Source organism: Schistocerca americana, chromosome 8, assembly GCF_021461395.2.
Source record: "Schistocerca americana isolate TAMUIC-IGC-003095 chromosome 8, iqSchAmer2.1, whole genome shotgun sequence".
NCBI lineage: Eukaryota > Metazoa > Arthropoda > Insecta > Orthoptera > Acrididae > Schistocerca > Schistocerca americana.
The window spans coordinates 267,592,681-267,610,161 of record NC_060126.1 but is presented as its reverse complement, the minus strand read 5'-3'; the positions used below and the strand labels follow the sequence as shown (position 1 = coordinate 267,610,161).

The following is a 17,481-nucleotide window of genomic DNA, read 5'->3' as shown; positions in this document are numbered from 1 at the left end:
GATGGAGGGAGTGGAGGTTAGAAGCGTGACTGAAGGTAGGTTGCTGGGTTGTGGTCACGCACTTCCCTCCTTCATAGATCTGCAAAATAAAGAGCAAGCAGACAATTCTCCATTCTCTCAACCGCATTACATCACAGAAAGCAGCTACAGAGTATTTCATGAAGCTATATCAACCCTTCCACAGCTCACCTTACGAATCACTGGCAACACAGGGTGCAGACAATCCCGGGAGAGAAGGTTGTTTATTTTCCATAAAGTTTATTAACACTACATTGAATACAGGTGTGGGTCGCAAATAATACAAACTCAGGAAAAGCATAAGGACAGATTCTATGTAAATCCTTGCATACTGTTCTATACTGCTACCAGGGAAATTGATTCTTAGTCATCCTGCACAGCAGTTCTAGTGTTCTTCCAAGAAAGGCAACTTTCTCCACCACAACTGCTGCTGGCTTTTTCAGTTTACAGACAGACTATCTCCCAGCATTTCTGGTCAGTTCTGTAATATAGACAAAATAACTTCATGGAGTTCATGTTCATATAGTGGACTCATTTACAGTTTGTTAAGTGTGTGTGTGTGTGTGTGTGTGTGTGTGTGTGTGTGTAAGAAATCTCAGCACCTGGAGTGGTCAATGTGCATTTGTATTATTAGCAACTCATATCTGTATTCAATAATGTTAACACACTTTGTAGAAAATAAAAAAAAGGCCCCTCCCCCCATGGGAAATGTCCACACACTGCGTCACCAGTGATTAGTACGGCAAGCTGTGGAAGGATCACTGTAACTTTGTGAAATACCCCGTAGTTGCATTTTGTGACGTAGTGCAATATGGAGAATGTGGAAGTGCACACCACAATCTGGCAACCTACCTTCCCTCACACTTTTAACCTCCATCCATGCCCTTCCATCCTGTTAATCTCAAAATACAATTTATCCATTAATACTGTTCTACTGCACTTAGATGTGGAATGCACATTCAATATTTATTCTTAACCCACTTCATTTAACAATAAACATCAATTTTGTACCAATACAAAACTCTTAATAATCTACAATTTTTCTATCCACTTGAATGCGGAAACTATTTGTTCTGCGGAAACGATTTGTTCTAGAAAAAAAATGAATAGGCCCTTTTTGCAGAAAATTTAATGTAGTTTAATTTTTTACTGGGGAAACATTTTCACTAGATGCTGCAGATTTCAAGATATTAAAGAAAAACCAAAAAAGTGACCTTTACAGACTCAACAACTACACTTGCACCCCACCAGTCTGGATTTTTAATATATTTTTTCCCTAGTCAACATTTTTGGTCTGATCTAATGAAACACCTACAGAATCGTGAGGGTTGAATTTTTTTTTAATGGTAACTAACATTATATATGTTTCATCACTTTCAAAACAAAAGCGTTTACTGTTTAATCAAATATTTTGTGAAGTGCTAAACTTTGTTGGGAGTGCTGGCTGATATCTGATAATGTTCAGCAGTAATAGTCTCAAAGCTTACAAACCAATGACAGCATGAAAAATAGTGTTTTTTAGTATAAATCTAATCTTTTCTGCAGCTGTCATGCAGGTCATGTATGTTTTGTTTAGCTATTACTACCAAATTCTTAAAATACATTTGCAAATACTACCATACAATACTACTATTTTATATTGTACTTGTGATGTACTATCTACCACTTAGTTTTAGCTCAAAAACTTACTTTTAGAAACAATAAGACAATGTACAATTATACCAAGACCAACAACAGGTGAGTGATATCTACAAGTCCTAAGAAAAGTTTATTACATACCTTAGGTAAGAAACTTATCTCAAAGCCAAAAGCAGGACCATTCTTTGTTCCACTGTTCATGTAGTTACCAATAAGAAGAATAAGTTCTAGTATTTGTGCAAATTTTTTGCTCTGTTTTATTTCCTCACATGCTGCTGTGGCTGCAACTATATCCTGTGAAGAAAAATTTCTTTACAGCTTTCTGAATCTCTGCTATGTTGGAACAGGTTTAAACTGACATTGAATTAAGTACTGGGGAAACATACAAACTGAGAGATGAACCGTTTCTAGTTATATGCCAAATTAAAACTTCAATTAAAACTTAATAAGGAAGAGTACATTTACAACGCACTTAGCCATCTGAAATATGGAAAGTCTTTGACTTTTGATGTGAGGCTCAAGACGTTTTTGAGAATACTCAACGAAAGATTGATTGTTCTCACACCAGTGTCTACCAAAAAAGACACATTTAAAAATAGAAACAATAATCCAGAACTATTAGTTTTCCCCCCAAGGGGAAAAAGGGATGGGCTAGGGAAGTTTAGAAAGACATAAGAGGTCACTCAAGTCACAGGATGAGAAAGTGAATCCCTCCTCCTTTCACTTTTAAAAGTGTATTTTAGTGGTACTGGAATTTTTCCTTAAATAAGTACTTGCAAGCCGTTGTGTCTCTTCGTGACTTACCAAATACAAATTTTAAGATGGTTTTTTTAAAAACAGAAATGGTTCCAAGGATATTTACAGACAGCAGACATACAATACAGTTAATAATACATTATATTTAAGCAATTTAATATGCATTTAAAATTGAGTTTACACTGACAGATAAAGTTAGCACAGCTGTCATCCTATTAACCTACAGTGATGGAAATGTACACACACGCTGAATTGTTCGTGATAACAGCTTCTCAGTTTTCAATGGTAGTTGCAGGTTCTTATCTCAAACCTTTTGTGTCAAACTGAAACATGTGGTAGTGGGTCTACAACCGATTATATTGAGATAGGGAACCAAAGGTCAGAAATGCATATTTACTGTGTTATGGACACACATAGCAGACGCCACGTAACAATGTACCTCATGCTAATTGTTTGAAGTCACAACTGCAAATGGAAAAGGTGCTGGAAGTTCTGCCGCACTCACTCAAAAATCCCTGGTGCCTGTTGCATCAGGGACAGGCAGATTGGACCCTAGCATGCAGGTCTCCATCTGTTTCTATGGGAGTTTCATAGAACAATTTCTTGATGTAACCCCAGAAGAAAAAGCCCGGAGGTGTGAGATCCAGCAAGCACACTGGTCATGGGACACGACCTCCCCATCTGAACCAGTGAAGAGGGTATGTATTGTCCAGCTGGTCGCAGACATTAACATGGAACTGGACTGGTGCACCATCGTACTGAAACCACATTGTTTCATAGACAACAAGGAGTACAGTCTTCAAGAACTTCGGCAGTATATCTCATAGAAACACCAGGCAACAAGGACCATTTAAACAAGGATGTGTCAAATAAGATCGTGTTAGGTGATCTTCGAGAATGATTGTCCGTACTTGACAAGACAATTGTTGCTGGTGGCCACCGATTGGGGTGGTCTGGGGACTGTCGTCACTCCACACACTGCTACTGAGGCTGTTGGAAACACCATCATGAGCGAACGAGACCTCACTCTTTAACAATATGAACTGTACCAAGTTCGACACTACAGCACTGCAGTGCATAATACACTAACAGAAGTGAATGCAGTGCTCAAAATGCACTGGCCCCAGTGCTTGCACACCATCTCCTCAAAGTTTTGTGTTCATACATGTCTCTGGCAGGAACTTGGTCAGCTCTCTCTGATGTAAAGCCCCCCTCTCTCATAAATTGGTGCATCTTTCAACTAGGAAAATGCGTTTTGGAAAGCGTTCTCTGTACATTCATGATGTTCCACAGGCAATAATCCTGCCAAACTGTACATTATATGCATGTCTGCCAACTCTCGTGATTACACTTCATTCACTGTACACAGTAACACACCTCACTATGGACGTATCAGAAGTTGCCTGATGCAACTGACAACTGACACCAAGGGTAGTGTCGTGTGTGCATCACAGGTTAATGTGCTGGCACAAAGCATCTGGTTGTCACAGTTATCATATTTTCAGGTTATTAGAGTGAAACTCTGGTACTTAACTACAAGAACCTTATATATTTCTACAGATGATATTCATGAGATACTGCAAACTGTTAAAATAAGTAAAGAACCATCACATCCACAAAAAAACCACACACACAGTGGCTACTGAAGTTAAAAGAGTATTGATTGAACAGTCCATGGATATACAGCTGGTCCATAGCGTCCAACGGGCACAATATTTTGGTGATGTTTAGGTGATCAGACATGTCACCATCGTCAAGGCTGTTGATGAACATAACTCCTGAGGGCCCACGGCCAACTTACATCCCCTCCCACCACAAGCCGATCTCTCTGCGGTCTGCAACCAAGAGCGTGCGTCAGCAGTTGTGAAGGCGCTTGCATTGGCGCCTGTGATGGGGTTGACGTAGTTGCTCTGTCCACTCTGGTTTCCAGATCACTGTGTTAGCTGAGCATCATCATAATTAGAGCCAGTGCTGGTTCCCAAGTGCTGGTGTGATTATAGCTGCAATCCCAACTGATAAGATTATCCCTGGTGCAAATTTCGATGGCTTCTGTAACAACACTGTCCCATTATTTGGAACTCTACATTAAAATCCTGGGCGTTCGTACTCCACCACGTTTCTCTGACAAACAATGCTCTGCAACCACTGATTTATTAGGTACATTAGTCAAGTATGCTGCTGGTGTTCTCAGCCTTTATCTTCAATGGTTCACATTGTGTCTCCAATATTTCTCTTGCCTCACTGGCATTGAATCTGATACGCCTTCAGGAGTTCAGTTTGTCAATGCCTCTGATGATGGTGACATGTCTGGCTGCTGAAATATTTTGCCCACTGGACACTATGGACCGGCATTGCACAATGGACTGTTTGATCAACAAATACACCAGGAGAAACTGAAGAATTAAAGAATATTAATCATACAGTAAAATACATCTCTGCATATTTGTGGTTGCCAAAAACCTTATTTTCATATATTTAACAACTTCTTGTTAAACGTTAGTTTTCACGAGGACATATTTCATTCTGCCTCCAAACTTTCAGGACAGATAGTTCAGTTTCTCTTCTGTTAAGTCTTCTTCACCTGCAGTACGCTCTGTTAGTAAACAGTTTGTATCAGGTCATCCTATGGCCTGTGACACTGAATGAGTTTACCACAATAAGAAGTGAAGATGAAATGAAGAAGAGAAACTGATGTTATTCAGAAATTGTTTTGTGAAGTGTGCAGTGAACACCCATAAGTGACTATTAGGAGACAAAAAAGAAAAACTCCTTGGTGGAAGAACAGGGCTAAAAAGAAAGCAGCCAATGAGAAGCAAATGGCTTGGAGGGAGTGGATAGGCAGTAAAAGTACAGAAAATTAGCAAAAATATAAAGCAGCCAAAAATGCATCTAAAAAAGCACAAGAAGAGTAAAATAAGAACTGGGAAAGTTTCACTGAAACTTCATAGGAGTGTGTTCAGGAAGCAAAAAGTTTTGTATTGATTAATTAAAGAAAGAACAGAGTAAAATATAGAGAAAATATGAAATTTGTTAAATCAGAAACAGGGTGTACATTGACATGAAGAGATAATGCACTAGAAAGACTGAAAGACTGTCTCTCAAAATTGTCGAATGTTAAATATGGTGAGTTGGAAGATACAAAGGAAAAAGAAAGCACAATGTATGAAGAAGAAGGAAAGGAGATATCTATGTTAAAAATGGAGAAAACCACAATACAGAAGAGGAATGGTGAAAGCAGCAAGAGTGGATAAGGTGACCACAGGAATGGAGAAAGCAGCATGACCAATAGTGTTATGGTGGCTTTGTAGAGTATTTAGAATAATATGGAAGAGGAAAAATCCCAGAAGTGTGGGGAAAGAGTCAAATTATCACTTTTTATAACAAAAGTGATAAGAAGGAATGTAATAAATACAGACAGACAAACCTTCTTGTAGGTGTAGCCAAGATCTTTGGGAGAGTACTGGAAGAAAGGCTGCGGAGGAAATTAGGAGGAGAAATGGAAGGCATCTGATGGAGAAAAGATGGGAATTAAAGAAGACATGATGTTGACATTTATTGATATTGAGAAGCATAAGACAGTGTGCCTAGACAGTTAGCCTGGAAAACATTAAGGGATAAACAAGTTAATAAAGTGGAAGTGCAAATGATCAAAGCTATGTACAAGAACTATGTTCGTAGAATAAAAATTAGTATAGGAGAAACGAAATGGTTTGAAGGTGACATGGATTTGAAGCTGACATGGATTTGAAGCTGACATGGGTCTAGGACAGCGGAATTGCTGTCCTCCATAATATTCAGCATAGTCCTGGATAAAATTCATACAAGTGTTAAGCAGTAATTAAAAGGACATATAATGGCAATGAAGTTGCTAACAGATGACATAGTGATATGGGGTGAGGATGAAATGGAAGTGCAAAGTCAAACAGAGGTACAGAACCAAGAGATAGAAAAATATGGGATAAGAGTAAGCAAAGAAAAGAACAAAACAGTTGTGACAAGGAGAAGGAAGGAAGGGAAAAGATAAAACTGAATGACAAAATTTTAGAAGTGGTCAAAAGTTTCAAGAATTTATGAAGTGTAATTACAAATGATGGCAAGATACCCAAAGAAATTATAAAAAAAAAAAAAAAAAAAAAAAACACAAGAAAACAGCTTCTATCGGACTGTAGGCATTATTCTGTGGAACAGAGTGTCACAAAGAAATGTAAGAAAGTTCTATATTCACCTTATTATGAACCCTAGCATATGCAGCTGGTAAATGGACAACAAAATGAAGCAAGGACAGAATATGGGCACAAGGCACGAAAATTTTAAGGCAGCAAGACAAGAAAGGATAGAATCAGAAATGATGAGACCAGGAAAAGGATAGGAATCTTGAAACTTCAGGACAAGGTAGAAACAACAAAGTTGAAGTGGTATGGACAAAATTTGATAAAGAGAAGACAAAGTGAAATAAGGGAGAAACAATAAAAAGCAATACAATAGGATACAAGAGATAAGGAACAGTCTATAAATAGAAAAAATAAAAGCGTATTATTCAGTATCTTCAACAGAGGAAACCGAAAAAGCCCTTGCCCGTTGTCTTCAGTAAGCTTACCACCACCACCGTACTGTTCCAGTTCCCCAGGTACGGTTAATGGGCTTCTTCCACTTCCTTGTGTACGTGAATAACCTATCATTTCTAAATTTATTTGGGATCTTCTTATAGGCTCCAGCATTATTATATACCCTCAGCACCATAGTCTGGGTGTGCTGATTCGGCATGAAAGGTATGTCTCGACTGCGGCTTTCTTCCTTACTTTATCTTGCTCATCTGAATGACGGGTCCCATGAATTTCATTTCTGATGCTTGAAGTCTTGATGACTCTCTCTTTGTGACAGTGCACATTTCAATACCATAGGTCAATATTAGTATGAAGTAGCTCAAGCATATCTCTGATTTTGCTTTTTCTGGAATCATGCAGTCCTATAGAAGTGTCCTCATTCGTTGGTAGATTTCAGCACCCTTTTGCACTCTGTTGGTAATCTGCTGTCTACTCTAATTATCTCCAGAGTGATACTTCCCAAGGTACAGAAAATTCCCCCCCCCCCCCCCCCCCCCACACACACACACACACACACACACTAGCTGTAGCTGGTGGTCTCCTAGTTCCACACTTGCAGGATGCCTATCTCTGTCGACTGCCATCACTACTGTCTTGGCCTCTCTGATGTGGATGTTGTATTCCTGGAACTGATTTCCATACACCAGAGAGTGTTCTGAACTTCCCCTTCTGTTTCATCCCATATGACATCATCAGTGAATGCAAGGAGTTCACAAAAGCTTTTCTTTATGTTCTTTTTAAATCAGCCAAAACAGCAGTGAGGACGGTGCACTGCCTTGCTGTACACTCTTGGACTGAAACCATAAGATATTCCCTCTCCACCTTGTACACAGCTAGTAAAGTCCTTGAGCAGCATCTGGATTTTCCTAATTGGTCCTTCAGGTACATTCCTTTATCTCAGGCACTCCCAGATTATCTCCCTTGCAATACTATCATATGCCTTTTTTACATCTAAGAACACAATTAACAGATTCTTCCTTTTCTCTCAATATTTTTCCATCAGCATGTTGGTACTGAAAATTAAACCCACAGTTGCTCTGTTATTTGTGAATGCATACTGCTTGCCTTCCAGCTGTGCTATTATGATCGTTCTCAATCTTTGCTCAATAATCTATTAGAGTTCCAACTGATGTGACAGAAGAGTTATTCCTTTACAATTAGTGGGCTTCCATCTGCTGCCTTTCTTAAACAGAGGAATTATAACACCCTTGCTCCACTCTGCATGTATCTTGTTGACTTTCCACACTCCATCGAGTGTTCTGTGCAGCCACTGTATGTCCTCGACACATGCTGCCTTTACCATGCCTGCATTCATTTCATTTGGAGATTTGCCTTTGAGCATAGATTTGAAGGCTACCTCTGTTTGTGCCCAGGTGATTAGAGGCACCTCATTTCAGGTTCTATGTTATGTTCAACTGATTCATTTAACAATTGCTGGGAATGGCCCTTCAGATCTCCAATATAAAGAATGGAGTTTCCAACACACACAATTAGATGATTATCAAAATTGTTAAAAGTAACAAACAATAGGAAATAATAGGATACACGCAAAAAACATAACACAGAAATAGTAACAGCAGGTTATTTACTTTTAATTGAAGATAATCCAACACAACCCTAAGTTAATGCAGACTAAAACAGCCAAACAGAAGTATTTTAAGGACTTCGTGTTTTACAGCTCTAAATATACTCTTTGAGGCGATATTATCAAAACACACTGATGAGCCAAAACATTATAAAAATGCGCTTAATACATTGTTTGTCTGTCTTTGGAACGAAATCCATCACTGATGCTGCATATCAGGGATCCAACAGTTTGTTGGTAGGTTTGTGGAGGTATGTGGCATTAGATGTCTACGACCAAGTCATGTAATTCATGTAAATAACGAGCTGCTGATTTGTGTAAGCAGTGATCGCACCCAATAGTGACCCAGATGGGCTCCACAGTTTACATCAGGTGAATCTGTTTGCCAAGACATTAACACGAGTTCACTCTAATGGTCCTCAAACCACTGTAGCACAGTTCTGGCTCCATGACCCTGATAATTATACTGCTGAAAGATGACATCGCCATGAAGGGATGCAGGTGGTTAGCGGCTATCGAGTGTCTTCGACTACTACCACAGGTCCCATGCAAGTGAAGGAAAATATCTCCCATAGCATAATACTTCTCCCACCACCCCGTGTCCACTGCACACTGTACTTTTCAAGTCGCTGTTCACTTTATGATAGTGTTTGTGGAGACAACGGTCAACCTAGTGTAGCAAAAATATGATTTACCCAAAGAGCAAACACATTTCCACTGATCAATGGTCATATCCCAATGATCCTGTGCCTACAGCAATCTTAACTGATGATGTCATTGGGTAAACATGAACACACAGGGGTGGTCTGCTGTGGAGCTTCATGTTCAATACTGTATGATGAACGGTGCACTCAAACACTTGTGCATGCACCAGCATTGTGCTCTTTCAGCAGAGATTCCACAGTGTAGTTTCACTGTCCTCCTACCTCTTTCCAGAGATGCTCATGATAGTAGCAAGAGAACAATCAACCAGCTTTGCCACTTTTGAGATACTCATTCAAATGCCCTGCGTAATAATAATATGCGCTTTGTCAGAGTAACTTATCTCAATGGATTTCCCCATTTGCAGCCCATATCTTCTCTAGGATAATCCCTCCATCCATGTCCGCTCAGTTTACATACTATGTTATCACATCACATGCCCACAATGCCACCAGGCAGCATCAAATGTCATGGAGGGCAGTGGTCACAATGCTTTGGCTCATCAGTGTATTTAATTTAAGAATTTGTCTACACAATTTAAAAATGTATCTTGTATATACTTCTTAAAACTTACCGGTTTAATATCCTGCACCATTTCATTGTAATGCAATTTAAAGCTTAATGATTTCAGCCTTGGAAGAAGTCTTTTGACTTCTGCTATCTGTTGAAAAAAAAAGTTTTCAATTTAGTGTATCATGTTATACTTTAGATTAAATTCAGTTTTAACTTAAGTTAACACATTCAGTGCAAAAAAAATTTCTATTATAAGTATTTGAGTGGTGTCATATTTTTCCTCTCTCCATTTGTGTATTTATATCTTCTGCCCTCGAAAATATTGTGTAGAATACAAGCAATGAAATGAGTAAAGATAACTCCTTAGCTTATAGTGGGAGTAGTGACAGATGTACAGGCGCAAACAAGAAACAAAGAGCTTGCAAAGTTGTGCCCACCACCCAAATACAAGCAGTACATTCCTCCTACAGTTCAACCAGTCAAGGTATCAACGGATACAAAAATGTGAGTGAGTCAAATGCACATCAGGCAACCAATTTTTGGGAAAGACTGGCAAGGATCTGACAAAATGGTTAAAGGAAATACAACAGATGGAGCGACATGAGACACCTTGCCAATGTCTACTTTCACAGGACCACAGTAGTTTGAGAATGCAGAAGAGGTCAAGAGCTGTAAAAAATTTCCAGTGGAATATAATAAAAACATTTAGCAACAATCAGCAGTAGAGTCATATAGCCAAACAACAACTGAAGAACAAAACCCAACACCTACGGCAGATTACATAGCCATACGTACAAGTTTGTTTCAGCACAACCCACTTAATCTGTTATCTGGTGAACAATAGGTCCAAGCTTCTCTGAGATCACCATCAGCAAATGTTGGCCACTTAGTACAAAGACAAGACAAGGTAGACCAGATGGCCCAATATGAAACACCATAACCCGGGGGTCAAATCCCAATTAATCCATGCTCATATTAGGTGTCACCAGTTGATTGACAGATAATTTAGAAGATATCTGGTAATCTATCAAGAACTGTGGGACAGCATCCAGACATGAAGTACTTGAATAATAGTAACTGAAACCAACAGCTGTACTGCAATTCAATGTCTTTTATTCAAAACATGCTACCAGTTTCGATGACAGTCATCTTCAGGCCCCAAGTGTAATCTGCCATAATCTTCATATATGGAACCCAGTTGGTTTTGGGAACACTGTACTCAACTTTGTTGACTGCACACGCTGGCATAACATGCTTAATAGAGTTATACTGTTTCCATTTGAAAACTTCACTAGTTTTTGTTATTGTGGTTCATACGTTTATGTCAGATTACACTTGGGAGTCTGAAGATCATGCATTTTGGAATCAAAACTGGTAGCACATTTTGAATAAACAATGACGGATTACAATACAGCTGTTGGTTTCTATTATTATTATTATTATTATTATTATTATTATTATTATTCAAGTATTTCAGAAGGTAGTGCAGAGGATGTTGAAAGATTATATTCACCAATTAGAAAGACATTTGCTTTCTTCGGCGGTCCTTCTGGAGAAGAATGTGGAACCTGAAATTTTTGTGTCAACTACTACCAGCGAAAACCACAGAAAGAACATACTGTCCATTGCCAAGAACTGATGGAATTGTGTGTTATCGGAAGTGAGCAAAGTATTTATCCACTTTAAACATGCAGTCTGACTAGTGGCAAATTGACATTTGTGATGCTAACCAGGAAAAGAACTGCCTTCATAACATCTGAATCTCCAAGTTCAGTGTTATGCTGTTTGGTCTGCGTAAAGCTCCAGTCACCACTGAATGCAAAGGAGACTACTTGCTTCGACATTTTAAATGGACGATTTATCTTTGTTACCTGGATGACACTGTTGTTTTCTCAAAGACATTTGTCGAGATTAAGAGTTGACAACTGTGCTGAAGTGTCCCCCTGACATAGGTCTGAATCTCAGGAAAAAAACGGTTCGTTGTCCAAGAAATAAAAATCTTGGGGCACTTACTTAATGATACTGGAGACTGTCCTGATCCAGAACATAGGAGCCATAATAGATTTTCCAGCTAATTAGCATGTTTGTAATGTGAGATGCTTCCTCAGAATGTGCTCCTACTGCAGAGGTTTCCTGAAAGCATGGGCAGTACAGGAACACCTATAGGAAGATGCTAAATTTTCTTGGTACACTGAACAAAAAAGGTCTTTCCGTATCCTTCAGGACACAGACAACTTCGCAAGTTCATATACTTTCTGAAGAGAATGTCAACAGGAAACCATGTAAAGCAATTCTAGTGCCAGTCCAGGAAGGCACTAAAAGAGTAATTGCTCACCTTTCCCAAGTACCCTCCAAGTACGAGAAGAATTACTCTGTAATTGAAAAAGGGTCTTGCAGTTGTTTGAGCAATCAGTAAGTTCCAACCTTCTTTAAAAAAAGCAAATCATTCACTATTGTGACTGAACATTACTCATTTAGGCGGCCGTCAAGCCGGAGGAATCCATCAGGACAAATGACAAGATGAGCACTAAAACTATTGGAATATAACCCCACAATAGTACAAGAATGGATGGAAATGCAAGGACAGCAACTGCCTTTCACAGAATCCATTGGAAGAACATTACAGTACTGGAGATATCCCAGTCATCACTGCACTAACTAATGAGCATTGCAGCTGAACAAAGGAAAGAGCCTGCATTATTTAAGATCAAACAGCCCCCCCCCCCGCCCCCATGAATGATGTACCTTGCCATAGGGAGGCTTGAGTGCCTCAGTGATACAGATAGCGGTATCGTAGGTGCAACCACAATGGAGAGGTATCTGCTGAGAGGCCACACAAATGTGTAGCTCCTGATGAGGGGCAGCATCCTTATCAGTAGTTGCAGGGGCAACAGTGTGGATGGTTGACTGATCTGGCCTTGTAACATTAACCAAAACAGTCTTGCTCTGCTGATACTGCGAACGGCTGAAAGCAAGGGGAAACTACAGCCGTAATTTTTCCCAAGGGCATGCAGCTTTACTATATGGTTAAATGATTATGGTGTCCTCTTGGGTAAAATGTTCCGGAGGTAATACAGTTCCCCATTCAGATCTCGGGGCATGGACTACTCAGGAGGACGTCGTTATCATGAGAAACAAAACCAGTTTTCTGTGGATTGGAGGATGGAAAGTCAGATCCCTTAATCGAGCAGGTAGGTTAGAAAATTTAAAAAGGGAAATGGCTAGGTTAAAATTAGATATAGTGGGATAGTGAAGTTTGGTGACACGAGGAACAAGACTTCTGGTCAGGTGAATACAGGGTTACAAATACAAAATCAAATAGGGGTAATGTAGGAGCAGGTTTAATCATGAATCAAAAAATAGAAGTGCGCGTAAGCTACTATGAACAGCATAGTGAATGCATTATTGTAGCCAAGATAGACATGAAGCCCGCATCTACCATAGTAGTACATGTTTATATGCCAACTATCGCTGCAGATGATGCGGAGAGATTGAAGAAATGTATGATGCAATAAAAGAAATTATGCAGATAGTTAAGGGAGACAAAAATTTAATAGTCATGGGGGACTGGAATTCAATGTTGGGAAAGGAAGAGAAGGAAAAGTAGTAAGAGAATATGGACTAGGGGGCAAGGAATGCAAGAGGAAGCCGCATGGTAGAATTTTGCGCAGAGCATAAATTAATCATAGCCAACAATTGGTTTAAGTAATCATGAAAGAAGGTTATATACGTGGAAGAGGCCTGGAGACACGGGAAGATTTCAGATAAATTATATTATGGTAAGACAGAGATTTAGGAACCAGGTTTTAAATTGTAAGACACTTCCAGAGGCAGATGTGGACTCTGACCGCAGTTTATTGGTTATGAACTGTAGATTAAAACTGAAGAAACTGAAGAAAAGGTGGCAATTTAAGAGATGGGACGTGGAGATACTGAAAGAACCAGAGGTTGTATAGAGTTTTAGAGGGAGCAATAGGGAACAATTGACAAGAAGGGGGGAAATAAATACAGCAGAAGAAGAATGGGTAGCATTGAGAGATGAAATAGTGAAGGTAGCAGAGGATGAAGTAGGTAAAAAGACGAGGGCTAGTAGAAATCCTTGGGTAACAGAAGAGATATTAAATTTAATTAATGAAAGGAGAAAATGTAAAAATACAGTAAATGAAGCAGGCGAAAAGGAATATAAATGTCTCAAAAATGAGATTGACAGATCTGCAGAATGGCTAAGCAAGGATGGCTAGAGGACAATTGTAAGGAGGTAGAGGCATATATCACTAGGGGGTAAGATAGATACTGCCTACAGAAAACTTAGAGAGACCTTTGGAGAAGAGAGAACCACCTGTATGAATATCAAAAGCTCAGATGGAAAACCTGTCCTAAGCTAGGACGGGAAAGCAGAAAAATGGAAGGAGTATATAGAGGGTCTACACAAGAGCAATGTATTTTAGGGCAATATTACAGAAATGTAAGAGGACATGGATGAAGATGAGATGGGAGATTTGATACTGCGTGAAGAATTTGACAGAGTACTGAAAGACCTAAGTCAATAAAAGGCCCCAAAAATAAACAACATTCCATTAGAGCTACTGATAGCCTTGACAAAACTCTACCATCTGGTGAGCAAGATGTATGAGACACGTGAAATACCACCAAACTTCAAGAAGAATATAATAATTCCAATCCCAAAGAAAGCAAGGGTCAACAGGTGTGTAAATTACTGAACTATTAGCTTAATAAGTCATGGCAGCAAAATACTAACACAAATTCTTTACAGACGAATGCAAAAACTGGTAGAAGCCAAACTTGGGGAAGATCAATTTGGATTCTGTATAAGTGCTGGAACATGCGAGGCAGTACTGACACTAAAACTTAACTTGGAAGATAGATTAAGGATACAGGGTACTTACAAATTGTGGAAAATTGAATTTTTTTAATGACTTTATTAAATTCTATAGTCTTTCCTGATTACAATGGTACATACATTATAGGGTTTCAAATGAAAAATTACACATATTTAAAGTTACAGTCATGTATGCCACCACACCCCCTTTATTTCTGTTATAGAAACCAGCATTATTTTGAAAAGAACTGTGGACTTTCCGTTTCCAGCTATTATACTTATGATACATTGTATATGTTTGCAACAGTGCAGGTTTCTAGTGTCTGTAAATGATTATCTTTGCTAGTATTTCCTTTTGTTTCGCTGAAGCAGTTTGTTCACATGTTGCTGAATGTCTGTTGCCCAAGTGCTACATATAATTGTGGAAGTACATATCCTTTAGTGTGCAATAAATATGAACTATATCACGCAAATAAAAGGAAATTCTGTGGTAACCAGTTCACGATCCTGATGATTCAAATTTTTGTGTAAACAATGACACTGCTTGTAGTGGATTTGTTGTTGTTGACATGGGCATCTTATCTTCTTTGATAAAGGAAGTGGCGAAATGTAAACAATGTGATGGTGTAGGTTGCCTTGAAATAACTGAACAACAAAGTAGCAGGAAGGGTTTAGTGTCAAAATTAGTAGTTCTGTTTAGATCCTGCAATAAATCTACCTTGAATATGACTTCGATCACTGGGCATAATCCATACGATATGAATCTGAAGTTAGTGTATGCAATGGGTGCAATAGGAAACTGAAAAAAGGCTGCTCAAACATTTTGTGAGTTGATGGATCTTCCTCCTCCACCCAGTAGGTTCAGCAATTACATAAAAATACTTTTAGGTGCTTGATGGTTATGTCTAAAGCATCTATGAAACATGCAGTAGAAGAAACTGTAAATATTAGTGGAACCAGGGACATTGCTGTTGCACTTGATGGGACATGGCAACATTGAGGACATCGTTCCTTGAATGGTGTTGTAAGTGCTACTTCTCTAGAGAATGGAAAAGTAGTTGATGTTGAGTGCTTATCTAAGTACTGCCACACCTGCCATGGTAATACTGAAGGACATATTGAACAACAGTGTTCTAAGAATTATTTTGGTACAGTGGAGGTATGGAGTGTGATGGAGCTTTAAAAATATTTCAGAGGTTGGTGCCCATTTATAAGATTAGATATACGAAGTACCTGGGTGATGGGGACTCTAAAGTTTTCAATAAAATTAATGAGTTCAATGTTTATGGTGATAACTCAGTAACAAAACTGGAGAGTTGTGGACATGTGCAAAAGAGAATGGGTGCTAGATTGAGGAAGCTACGAAGAGAGAAAAAAAAAAAAAAAAAAAAAAAAGGGTTGCTATCTGATGGAAAATCTCTGTCTGGTCAAGGCAGATTGACAGAAACTGAAATAGACCTCCTTCAGAGTTATTATGCACTGGCCATTAGACAAACTGCATATCTGAATGATGTTACAGCAATGAGAAAAGCTGTATGGGCCACCTACTTTCATAAGTTGTCCACAGATGACCATCCTGTTCATGGACTTTGTCCTAAAGAAGCAGATTCTTGGTGTGGTTACCAAAAAGCAAAAGAAAGTGGTCAAATATACCATCATAGGCATTCTCTTCCTGACCCTGTTATGAATGAAATTAAACCAATTTTTAGAGACCTGAGTGACCCTGTTCTGCTTAGGAAATGTCTTCATGGGGGCACTCAGAATACAAATGAAAGCTTCAACCATTGCATATGTGAAAGATTACCCAAGAATGTTTTTGTAGGACTAAACACATTAAAAGTTGGTGTACTAGATGCAGTGGTTTGTTTCAGTGATGTAGCGATAGGAAGGTTGGAAGTCCTGAGAAATTTAGGCATAAAATGTTGCTGTATTATGGAAGATCAATTGCTTGCCTATGACAGACAATGGGTGCATGAAGATGAAAGATTCACTCTTGAAGTTATGAAAGAAGCAAGAAGTGCTAAAAGAAATGCCAAGAGGAAGCTTGAAGATGAAGAAATGCTGCAGAATGAAGACTATGCTTCAGGAATATGCTAAGGCACAGTTAAATTGGACTCATATCTTCATTTTCAATTTCCTGCAAGTTGCATTTTTCAGAATTCAGGTACAAATATTTCCTAAAGTTTATAAAGCATTGCTCTAATTTTTTTTCTATAACTTGCGATAGTCCATACTTATGTAGTAGACCTAAGCTTTATTGCAGAATCAACTAAATTATAGATATAATGTGTCTGTAATTTTTTTAAATATTCAGAATACTTCTAATTTGTTTCTAAAGTGTGCTGCATTACCTGATATCAACCAAAAAAAAAAATCTGTATAATGGAAGGAAACATTCCACGTGGGAAAAATTATATATAAAAACAAAGATGAGGTGACTTACCGAACAAAAGCGCTGGCAGGTCGATAGACACACAAACAAACACAAACATACACACAAAATTCAAGCTTTCGCAACAAACTGTTGCCTCATCAGGAAAGAGGGAAGGAGAGGGGAAGACGAAAGGAAGTGGGTTTTAAGGGAGAGTGTAAGGAGTCATTCCAATCCCGGGAGCGGAAAGACTTACCTTAGGGGGAAAAAAGGACAGGTATACACTCGCACACACGCACATATCCATCCACACATACAGACACAAGCAGACACAAGCTTGTGTCTGTATGTGTGGATGGATATGTGCGTGTGTGCGAGTGTATACCTGTCCTTTTTTCCCCCTAAGGTAAGTCTTTCCGCTCCCGGGATTGGAATGACTCCTTACCCTCTCCCT

At 38.9% G+C, this 17,481-nt stretch overlaps 1 protein-coding gene across 4 annotated transcripts in view; it reads right to left on the bottom strand.

Annotated features, from left to right (window-relative positions):
- LOC124625797 (protein diaphanous) overlaps window positions 1-17,481 on the bottom strand; it is a 370,389-nt gene that overhangs the window by 31,022 nt on the left and 321,886 nt on the right. For all 4 annotated transcript variants that reach the window (XM_047149249.1, XM_047149252.1, XM_047149250.1 and 1 more), the window contains exons 13-14: window positions 9,878-9,964; window positions 1,798-1,950 (exon numbers count right to left, since the gene is read on the bottom strand). In XM_047149249.1, the coding sequence (XP_047005205.1) occupies window positions 1,798-1,950; window positions 9,878-9,964 (240 nt within the window). The remainder of the gene's footprint in view (window positions 1-1,797; window positions 1,951-9,877; window positions 9,965-17,481) is intronic.